At 29.4% G+C, this 11,485-nt stretch overlaps 2 protein-coding genes across 4 annotated transcripts; one reads left to right on the top strand and one right to left on the bottom strand.

Annotated features, from left to right (window-relative positions):
• Window positions 1-425: 425 nt before the first annotated feature.
• Window positions 426-2,515, bottom strand: LOC107169129 (uncharacterized). 2 transcript variants are annotated; one of them, XM_015518775.2, is made up of 3 exons: window positions 1,995-2,515; window positions 753-1,216; window positions 426-680 (listed from the first exon to the last, which is right to left on the bottom strand). In XM_015518775.2, exons 2-3 carry the CDS (start codon window positions 1,211-1,213, stop codon window positions 563-565), a joined length of 579 nt encoding a protein of 192 aa, XP_015374261.2. In that variant the 5' UTR covers window positions 1,214-1,216; window positions 1,995-2,515; the 3' UTR covers window positions 426-562. The 2 variants fall into 2 exon arrangements, with proteins under 2 accessions (XP_015374261.2, XP_015374262.2); XM_015518776.2 differs by having other exon boundaries at window positions 2,110-2,515.
• Window positions 2,516-2,685: 170 nt separating this feature from the next.
• LOC107169128 (acidic leucine-rich nuclear phosphoprotein 32 family member B-like) lies at window positions 2,686-10,642 on the top strand. Of its 2 annotated transcripts, XM_015518774.2 has the most exons (7): window positions 2,686-3,173; window positions 4,801-4,944; window positions 5,014-5,133; window positions 5,227-5,342; window positions 5,406-5,473; window positions 5,543-5,863; window positions 8,167-10,642. In XM_015518774.2, exons 1-7 carry the CDS (start codon window positions 3,126-3,128, stop codon window positions 8,208-8,210), a joined length of 861 nt encoding a protein of 286 aa, XP_015374260.2. In that variant the 5' UTR covers window positions 2,686-3,125; the 3' UTR covers window positions 8,211-10,642. The 2 variants fall into 2 exon arrangements, with proteins under 2 accessions (XP_015374260.2, XP_089084127.1); XM_089228001.1 differs by lacking the exon at window positions 4,801-4,944.
• Window positions 10,643-11,485: the final 843 nt, after the last annotated feature.

The raw sequence follows: 11,485 nt of genomic DNA, 5'->3' as shown, positions 1-11,485 counted from the left end.
TACCATTTCTAGTTTAATTTATATATGCAAATGTAAGAACTTTTTTTAAAAATAAAATGTTAGGAATTGCAAATAGAAGTTTAATATGGAGGTTAGAACAAAGTGTAATATTTAAAATGCTAGTACTCCCTAGCTCTCATTATTATTTATATTGAGATGGATTAAAATTTTGAATTTTATGTCTATTTGATGCCTTAGCAGCATACTTAATGGACTAAATGAGCTAGCCTCAAGCCCAAATTGACATTAGTAAAAAAATGTTAGGATTAATTTTAACTTGGTATAAGCTTTAAATTTCTATTATGTATTGTAATGCATTTGTAATGTATGTAAGTAAAAGGCTTTTCTCATGAAGTTTAGAACAACTGATTTGTTTTTGATAAAAAGTCTCAAATACAATATTGGTTAAGATTTAGTCGAAGGTATTCAGCTATATAAATATTTTAATTTATTTTATAAAAATGTTTCAAGTTATTTATTAACAAGTTGTGATATATACAAATATGTAATAAAAGTTAAATATTTATATTTTCAATACATATAATTAACACTGGCATTAACATTAATTACCATCTTCATCATCTTCTTCTGGTTTTTTTGAAACTTTATACTCTAATACTGTAATTTCTTTCTCTAATGAATCAAACGCCACTGAAAATTTTAACATAAGCTGTTCATACCTATAATAATCATACAAAACAAACATTTAGAGGAATCTTTAATGTAATATGATAAATGTTTTTTCATTTCACCTGAATAATAATGTGTGTATGTGTTCAGTTTGTTCTTTAATTAATTCACGTTGTTTGCGTTCATTCTCAACCAATATTTCAATTTCTTCAGTATGCTTGTCTATTTCACTGTAATACTTATCATTTAGAGCTGGCCACTTTTCATTAAGCTGTTGAAGTTGTTGAGCATATCCAATTATTTCAGCTTCAGCAGAAAGTATAACTTCTCGTTTAGACAATTCTGGTTGATAGTCTTCATAAAAAGGATCCATCAACTTGTCCAAAAGTTTTACATGGCTGAGTAAAGCAGTAGCATATGGATGACCAATACATGCATTACCAATGTTATTGTCAACTTGTTTCACTTCTTCAAGAAGGCTACCACTCGGCAGAGCAGCTTGTGCATCTTTGTTTATACCGAATACTTTCAGTTCTAAGGCAGCAACACATTTTTCTAAAATGGAAATTTTGTCAGTTTCCATAATCTGAAATATATATATATAAGTAAATTTAAAAATAGTGGTAAATAAGCAGCTTTATTATTGTTGCTGTGTGGTTATTATGTCAATGTTATAATGTCAACTTCATATAAAATTTGATTTTGTAAAATCAAATTGGTTTCTAGGGTGTAGATTTTATTTTTTTTCATGGATATATGGATATATGTCTATTGCGCAATAGACTTATTTTTAGCAGTATTATAAACTAAGAACACTTTAGTTAATAAATATTTAGTTAATTTAGTACACAATATTACATTAAAATGATAATTAGTTAAAATCTAATTTTTATGGTTTATTATTTGGAATTAATAAACAAAATATAATTACTATTTTCTTTACTAAAAAAAAAAAACTGAAAATTGACTTGATGCTGCTATGATGACACACATATGTTTTGGGGGAATATTACTCATTCTAAACATAGGTACTAAAGTATACATTAATAAGTTTAATAGATATTTAAAATATGACATATTTTTAAAAGTCAATGAATATTAAATCTAATTTGTAGATACCATGCAAAAATCTTTGTAGTCTGCGTTAATTTCTTATTTACTGATTTATAAACTAGTTAATAGCGAATTAATATTACGTTAGCTATTCAATTGGTCTATATTAAAAGAAGTCGTTAAAATTAAAACTAAATAGCCACTTCCTATAATCTTAAAATTGTAAGCCACTCTTAAATATTGACAGCAGACAAAAGACAAATCATAAATCAATTTAAACATTTAAATAATAATAATCATTTTATATTTACCTTGCTATACACTCGTACAACTGTTCAAAATTTACTATTTAGGTGTTAATAACATTTATTAATTTGATACATAAAAAGTTATATTACAGTTTAGGTATCTACTATACGTCTATACCTATTTGGTGTATTGTGTGGTCACTGGTCAATGTGTTATGGGTACAACCGTCAACTACATAAGCTTTAAGCGTTTCAGCTGCAATTCCTGCAATGAAAATGAATAATATTCTCGACTTATCGCTTATCGCCTTTAGTTTCACGGTTTCAGCATAATATTGTGTGTAACCACAACGTCCACAACCGCTGGCTAAGTGGCTACTTAAGGCTGCTATTCATCTATATTCTGTTCTGCGGCTACGCCAGTATCACTATTGTTCTATGGTATCACGAAACTCGATCCACGACGCCGCGACGGGTTTCCGGTGTACACACGCGCAGTGTAGTGCGTTTACGTATTTACCATTAACGTGAACGTTCGTGCCGCAAAACCTTATCGAGGTGCGTGTAGTGCGTACGCCTGCGCCCCCGACTTGTTTGCCCGTGCGTTGCAGTTGTAGGCACCACAGGCGCTAGTGGTTATGGTGTATTTATGTTGATGTGTGCGTGTGACGCGACTACGCGAGTGAACGTCGTGTTTTACGCATTCGTCGCATTCGCACTTGCACTGTTGTCTGTTACAGTAGTAGGTACCGCATTATTGTTATCCCCGTGTGTGTGTGTGTGTGTGTGTGTGTGTGTGTGTGTGTGTGTGTGTGTACGTGTGTTACTGTTGTATAGCTCGCTCTCCGACTACTGTTTAAGCCCTCGACGCTTTCGGGTTTTTTCGACAACGGCCTATAAGAAAGTTTTTTGTTCACTCGATTCCCGAAACCGGAAAAGCGCCTGTCTGCCCTCCAATAACGAGGCGTGTGTACCTGTCGTCGAGCCTTTTGATTTATCGAATTCGCGTCCGCACTCATTCTTCAGTCGTTGTGCTCCTCTCAGACGGTGCTATCGAACGTGTGACTTAATATCCGTCACCCCTTAACAGCCGTCGTCCTGTACGTGGTTCGCCGGCTCGCGTGTGTAGATTAAAAGCACATAGTTTCTATAATAATCGCCAAGACGGACGCCGACGCTGATACCGACACCGGCATGGAGAAGAGAATCGAACTGGAGAAACGGGGACGAAATGCCGATGAGGTAAAATAGAGACATTTAGAATTGTTCGCCAAAAGATATTTTTTAAATTAGTACAACGCGCGCGCGATCTCTTGCCGCCATCCGGCATGCTTGTATGCGTGTGTGTGTGTGCGGCGTGTTGCACTTGAACCGCGCGCAAATCGGTTGAAATGGTATTGACGGGGAATACATTCAATATAACGTTGTAATTTCTTCCCGTTTAATTAATATTTAACTTGAGGTTTGAAAACTACCGCGGCGTTATCGATCATTTCATTTTTGGGATTATTACTTATTAGTGGTTTGGTCGTTATTTATTACCAGATGTTTCTCGGCGGAAAAATTCTACGCTGTTTGATAATTGTCGCTAACAGCCATGTGTATTGCATCGTGTAAGGTGTAACCATTAACCTCTATTTTTGTACTATATTATATTTTTATTGTAAAATATAAATCGACGATGCGCCTCCGCCGCGACGGTTTTAATTAAAGCTATCGATATAACAACGAAAGCGATTGGACGGACAGGTGTCTGTGTGTGCGTGTGCATCGTGCGCGGGCGCGCAAACGCCATCGAGTATCCAAGTCTAGACTCACAGCTCACAGGTTACCGTGTACCTACTACTCTGTGCGCGTCGGCGCGTGGTGTGCTCTCATGATTTTCAGGGGGGGCGGTAAGGGGAGTAATTTGGCCAGCGGCCATGTTTAAATTTTGAATACCTCGTCGTGAAGTGATTTTTCACTTCAAATGCGTTAAATAAATCGATCTAATTCGAATTGTTGCTAAATTAAATACTACACGCACGACAAATATTATTTATTTGTACATATATTTTTATCGTGTATAACATGCGTGTACTGTATATTAATATAGGTATTTTGTGTAACGCTGAACCGCAATGGCATAATAATCTCGACAATTATACAATATTTTAATCCACTACACCACGTTTGTCCGTTCAGGTTTTACTGGCTAGTGACCATACTCTAGGTCATTACATTATTGTATAAATCATTATCTCTTGTATGATTTATTGTCCTATGATACTTAAAATAAATTATAAATGCTCAAACTCACTATAATAAAGTTGTTAATCAGTGTCTAAAGAAGAAATATGTTAGGTATAATATATAATTATAATTAGGTACCTGATATCTATAAATAACTCAAGATCAGATGCTTGCCTTTTTCAAATGGTCACTAAAAACAATATAGATCATGTATTCATGTATTTTGATTATTTGATTTATTGTTTTTTAAATTTTTAGTAAATTGTTAGTTTCCCTAAAGAGACATTTTATGCCTGGAACTAGTCCCCACTATTAATGTATCCATTTAATCATTGATGATCATTCAACCATTAGATCTTAATTACTTTTTATGAAATTGCTCCAAACAGGGACACCTAAAGGGGTGCCAAAGTGGTGCAAACATGTAACACCTGAAAATTTTATTTATTAAGTGTGGAATTTATAAAAAATAATAAAGAATGAAGTCCCCAACTGCTTTTATTGCCACTAAAAGTATTTTTTGAGCCTAAAGAGTTATTTCTGTGAATGTATATTGTACCTGCTTATACTGAAATTTTATTCAAACATAAAAACTTATATCCTCAATAAATTGTATCTTTTTTTTTTGTTTGTTTAGATAGATGCATTGATTTTGGATGATTGTCGTAGTACTGCAATAGTTGGTCTTACAGATGAATATGTTAGTTTAAGAAACCTTAGTATAATCAATGTTGGTTTAACAAGCTTAAAAGGTTTTCCAGCATTGCCATCACTTGTTTTTGTGAGTTTTGCTGTAAAATTAAAGTTGTATAATTTTCCATTTAATTTATTGTTATTTAATTATTTTTAGTTGGATCTCAGTGAAAATCGAATTTCCAATAGTCTTCAAAACCTCAGTGGTTGTACTAATCTCAGATCATTGAATCTCTGTCAAAATAAATTGAAAGATATTGAAGCAATTGATCCATTGGTAAATTATCATTGATACTAGTAATCACAAAAAAATTTTACCAAAAACATTTATATATATCTATATCTATTTTTTTTTTATATATATATATAGAAACATCTAAAACGTCTTAAGTATTTAGATTTATCTAACAATGAAGTAACTAAAGAAGAAGGATACAAAGAATATGTGATAGAATATTTTTCCAAGACTATTAAATGTTTAGATGGGTATGATTTAGTTATTATTAACCTCAGTTTAGAACATATTAAATTTAAATATTTATTATTTAGGGATACTTTTTTCAATGGCAAACACGAATCTGCCAGTGACAGTGATGAAGAAGATTCAGAATCTGAAGGTAAAATTTTACTTGGTGTTTTTTTGTTAATAATTTACTTATATTAAAATGGATAATTGATTATTTTAGCTGAAGAAGAAGGTGAAGGTGGTGATGATGACGATGATGACGATGATGATGACGATGCCGATGATGATGATGATGTCGATCGTGATGAAGTTCAAAAAGAAAATGTGTATACTGATGACCAATCATCTGATCAATCATCTGACCAAGAATATGAAAATGGTGAAGGAGGCTTAGAAGACTTGTTAAAAGACAATATTGATGAAGAAAGCGAAGGAAATGATTATGTATTAGATGAGGAAGATGGTGTAGATCAAGATTCTACTGATGAAAGTGATGATGATGATGATGATGCAGGTGAAGCCGATGATACTACTGCTAATGGTGCGTATTTACTTTTTTATTAGCTAACTTAAATTTGTCTTATTCGATATTTGTATAGGCATGAACAAATGTTTTCAAACAAGATAATAGATGGACGGAAATTAAATCAATATGTATTTTTTTATGAATATGGTGATATTTATTTCTTTTTGATATTGATCTCACTATACTGCACAATAGGACTTAATTAATTTTCCCAATAATAACCTAATTTTTAATATACTAGTGAAACCAATTATGTTTTAAAATATTGTATATTATTGTATTCTGTATTTATATAATACTAGCTGAACCTGTGCACTTTATAGACCGTTAAAAAGCTTACCTCTTAAATGTCTCAAACTGTGTATTCAATTTGTTACTTGTGATTATGCTAGCAGTATTTTTTTATCATATAGATAGATGATGGTTTAAATATACTAAGTAATATTAATAAAAATATTAATAATCTTACACTGACAATCAGTTTAGTTTATTATTATATAATTTTATTTGTTTTATCAATAAAAGTCTGACAATTCAAGTATTCAATTGAATGATATTTATTGAAATGCATTTGGATACACAATATTTTTTGTTCTTTCTTCTGATACATACACAGATAAATCTGAAGGTTTTGCGACATGTGTTCGTGTGAAAAGCATGGATTTTCCAAATTCAATTCACACACTTTTAGTGATTCTCCTTGTGCTTTATTGATGGTCATTGGGATGTGTAGCAACAGTACATCTTTTTTACATCTCAATTTGCCTTTAAACTTTCATTTAAAATTGTAGTTTTGATAATGTTATTCATCAACTTTTTCACTGAAAGCTTGGTACCGTTGCAGAATCATAGAGGATTGATGTTTTGTAGAAGAATGATGGGCACACCAAACTTTAACTCTGACAATTTCCATAATTTTTTAGTAGATTTGGGAAAACCTTGTTAATTAACTCATTGGTTGTTGCTTTGTTTTACAGAAATTAGTTGGGAATGTTATGCATTGTGTTGATTCATCAATAGCTAGTTTACCATTCCCCATTTCCCGTAATTGTTTTGCGAAATCGACTGATGCATCATTTTGTTGATATACACTCATATATATCATATAGGTTTCCAATCTTGTTTCTCGTTGCTCAGTTGTTTTAGATGAACGGAATCAGGCTTGACATTCTTTGGCGGTTTTCAATCTTACATCTCTTCACTCGATTGTTTTTGAAGCTCGTATTGCCATTTCCTTTCGTACTTGAGGTGTAGAACTACCAATTGATCTTTTTTTGGGAGGCATAACTTTACAGAAATGGCATTAAATGTATTACTAGATATGTATATAGTATATATTACTATGTATTTTATATCGATAAAAACTTGTAATGCCATGGAAACAAATAATAATAACAAATGTAGGTATAATAATTTCTTTAGCACTAATAGCAACCATCTATAAACAAAAATTTCCATTGTATATATAATTCTACTGTACGTGTGTATGTCACTGAACTCCTCCTAAACTGCTGGAACGATCTGCAGGGCTGATTTGTGAATCTAAATCATCCAAGGCGTCCTCCAAACGCATACAAAAAAATACATTCAAATCTGTTTAGGAGTTCAGCGACATACACACGTACAGTAGAATTATATATAAAGATTCATTATTGTTGTGTAGAATGTATTTAATGATTTTGTTTTATTTTAAATTTTTATCTCATCCAATTTTAGTGTAAGATAAATGGCTATAAAAAAATTTTAATATCATACACAGTAGATGCCGCTTATAAGACTGACAAACATAAAGCTCAGTTGCTTATTTGACTCAAAATCATCTGAAACGGTTGTATCAAAATAAATTTATAAAAATTAGTTATGATCATGACCTAAATTTGTGGGGAAAATTTTAGGAAATTAACTTATGTGTTGGTTTTTACTGATTTCTAATCATGCCACATATCAGCTGTCTTCAACCTGTGGGTCACATCCGTAAGCAATAAAAGTAGGTTGCGACTAAGTGTTTATACCATTTATAAATATGTTTATTTGATTATTAGGTATTTGCAATTAAACACTCACTCTCATAAGCTTTTCACAGTAGGTAATATAAAATAAACTGCACCAAATGTGGCAGCCTATTCTTCAAAATATTATACTCTTAATATAATGAAATAAATAAAAATATCTGCCATTTAATGCTGTTAATTTAGGAACATTTAGCTAATATATTATGTTATTGTCCTTGTTTCCAATGTATTATGTTATGTATATCAATATTAAAAAATCAATAATTGTTAACATTCAACATCCATAATAAAAATTAATTTTTACAGACTCACAAGATACTAGAGGGAAAAAAAGAAAACTTGATGAATAACCTATTTAAAGTTATTAATTACTGTTACGTGAAGTGGAACAAATTGTATGTATATGTCCCCACACTTATTTATAAGTATCAACTTAAAACCTTTTTTTTACTTTATTTGTGAATTAATTGTTTTATAGACATATTTTTATGTTGTACCATGCAAAACATTTAAATTTTTTTAACTTAATCATGTATTATATCTTTCTATTTTTTCTCAACACTGCTATGACTTTGAACTTCTCAAGTAAAACTTTTTTACTTGGGTTAGCTTTTTTTTATTTCAAAATTGTTTTAAAGGCATATTTTTTTAAGTCTATTTTTGAACAACCGTGGAGTATATGTTTATACAACTTAATGATGTGTTTGTAATTTAAATTATATTCGAAGACCAAATAATAAGTTATTTGTGTGTTTATAAATATATATATGTATGTATATTTATTTATCATAATTAAGTTATTAACTATTATTATTTATTTTTTTTTTAATTTTATGTGACTGATTATTTTTGTTGTCAGAATGAATTTAAAAATTAAAATTCTCAAAGTAATAAAATAATATAGGTAGTATTATACAGGGTATAAGAATTATTGAGTATTTAAAAGTTAATAGTCCCTGGTTGGTGGAATAATTATATGATACATTTATTTAATATTTCAACTGTTTATATCTAATTATTATTATTATTTTTTTTTTTTTTTAATATTATTATTACAAACGATCATTTGTATTAATACATGAATATAAATGATGTTCAAAATAATTTTTACTGCAAATAGTATTTAAGAATAGTAAACATATTATATAGTTTAATATAAATGTATGTTATAGATTTTTTTATAACTGTTTTAATATATAATATTCATCTATAAAAATTGTTTTGTCCAAAATGTTTGGAATATTCAAAATTATAAAATGTTACTCATTCATTTATAGTTTTTAATATGTGTCATATTTTTGTTTTTCATTTTTTATTAATTCCTCAATAGTGTATTTTAACTGTAAGACTGTTGCATCATAAATAATTGTTAATAATTTTGGGTAATAATACTTGTTTATTTTATTTATTTTTACTGATATTTATACCTCAATATTTGCATTCCATTAACTTGGCTTCTTTGCATTAGTTAATTAGTTAAATGTATATTTTTAACAATTTTATATAAAATTTAATTTTAAAACAAAATTTAAATAGTGCATAGTATTCCACCACCCCGGTTTATACTATTTTATTGTTTTTTATGCTCTATTTTTCTTACACCCTATGTATGAATTATTTACATACTATTATGTATTAAAATCAAAAAATATATATATAATATTAAAGGAAGAAGTTAATCTTTTGAATGTCTTTGATTGTAAATACATATTTTTATAATATATTAGGTGAAATATTATTTATGATCTTATCAAAAATTCTAGCATTTAAATAGCATAAACATGTTTTTTGTATAAAAGGCTCAATGATACTATTATATTTTAGTGAATTCACCTTTTGTTAACTCTACAACGTATTAACAAAGGACCAATTCTAACACGTTCATCTCTAGTTGTAAATTACTTAAAATTTGTATAATTTACACTTTCCTAAAATATCTAAAATAAAATGTATGGTGCAAAATATTTTTTAATAATTTGGATATTGTAATAATGTTGATGCTATTATAATGTATGTAATTTATATTTGAAACTGGCCATCACTACAGTTACTTGAAATGTTTAACTTTGTTTTCAAACATAAACAATTTAATTTAAATATTTAATGAATGATAGTAACATACTTTTTGCCTATTTTATTATGTGTGATACAGCAGTGTTTCTCAGCCAAATTTGGATACCAACATTTTTTGGAGAGATCACAAATATATTACATTATATTACGTTCTAATTGTGGGTTACTACATCAAAAAGATTGGGAAACACTGGTATTGCATAGAAAATAATTATCAAGATAATCATTAATCTAGTAATATGTTTGTTTCATTTGATTTATCTGTATGTAAGTTATTAACAATTTTTACAAGAATTCAAGTCGTAAGAGCAGTGGCGTCGAAGTTTTTAAAATGTGGTCGGGCAATTTTAAAACTTGGCGGCCTCAATATCCATTGACGTAAAAAAGTATTCAAATTTGGGGTAGGGGTGTGAAATATACATTTATTCATAATAAAAGTTATATGATGTTAATATAAAGCGGCCTACCAGCCACATTTTTAAAAAAAGAGGTCGGGCCATGGCCCGACTTCAACATAGACTTCGGCGCCACTGCGTAAGAGAAACTTTGTGTCATCTCATATAAGGCTAAAAACACATTATATTTTATTTTTAACTATTTTAATTTACCACTAACTGCTTTATATTATTAAAACCATTTTGTTATTGTTATAAAGGATTTAGTTTAATTTATTTTGGTAGAAATCAAATAAAATTAACTGTTCATATTATATACATTTATAATACAATGTTTTGATACATTAAATTGCAATCTTGATTGCACATGTGTTAAGTATATTATCTTTCAAATTAATATTTAAATTAAGTTTATAAGATTATGTCATTGTTAAACATCTTATTTAAGTTATTTCTGTTTTTGCTTCAAAATTGTGAAGTACATATACTATTTATCAAAATGTTTCTTTTACAGCATTAAAAAAAAAAATGCCGCTATGTTGATTAAAAATTTTTTTCTTCAATTTAAAAAAAAAAATTATTAAGCATAAGCCTATAATTAAGATTTACCCATTATTGTATTTTTATTCAAGAAACATATCAAAGGATATTTCAGATTTGCGAATAATACATATTTTTAATACGGAAACTTTAATAAAAGTCTTTATAATTCATACGCGTTAAAGTGTTGAAAATAATAATTTAACCAAACTAATAACCATTGCAACACACCTACCTCATTTATTTATACCAAATTCTATCCAGTTGATGAGTAGTTGGTTAGGTATTCCTACTACATGAACCGGTCTTAAAAACCGTGTTTAAGGATCAATACAAATAAAATTTCCCAAGTTATATTTTACTGGTCCTAGAAACTTATGACCAGCGTTCATGGACTAACACAATACAGTAACATATACAAAGTTTATTAAATTATTGAATAATAATAAATTACGGTGCACTATGACCAGAGTAACCCTGGTCTCAAGAGCGACATATTGATTATCACAGGAGTAACGGAGTGTTGGGTTCGGGTGGCAGTATTGTGCTAAACAGTTCCCACCTGTTCCTGGTATATAAAAGGAAAAAAAGGGGGGTAACGGAGTGTGAGTTGAAAC

The sequence above is a fragment of the Diuraphis noxia genome, unplaced genomic scaffold, assembly GCF_037042655.1.
Source record: "Diuraphis noxia isolate RWA-SAM2 unplaced genomic scaffold, SU_Dnox_SAM2 contig0004, whole genome shotgun sequence".
Lineage (NCBI taxonomy): Eukaryota > Metazoa > Arthropoda > Insecta > Hemiptera > Aphididae > Diuraphis > Diuraphis noxia.
Note: the sequence above shows the minus strand (reverse complement) of the source record. Positions and strands in the feature narration are given on the sequence as shown.

Bases quoted from the DNA above. Each gene is read 5' to 3' on its own strand.
- LOC107169129 (XM_015518775.2), bottom strand. From the start codon at position 1,213: ATGGAAACTGACAAAATTTCCATTTTAGAAAAATGTGTTGCTGCCTTA. The intron at 681-752 runs GTGAAATGAAAA...TGATTATTATAG, and splicing joins ATACACACATTATTATTCAG to GTATGAACAGCTTATGTTAA.
- LOC107169128 (XM_015518774.2), top strand. From the start codon at position 3,126: ATGGAGAAGAGAATCGAACTGGAGAAACGGGGACGAAATGCCGATGAG. The intron at 3,174-4,800 runs GTAAAATAGAGA...TTGTTTGTTTAG, and splicing joins GGGGACGAAATGCCGATGAG to ATAGATGCATTGATTTTGGA. The intron at 5,474-5,542 runs GTAAAATTTTAC...TGATTATTTTAG, and splicing joins AGAAGATTCAGAATCTGAAG to CTGAAGAAGAAGGTGAAGGT.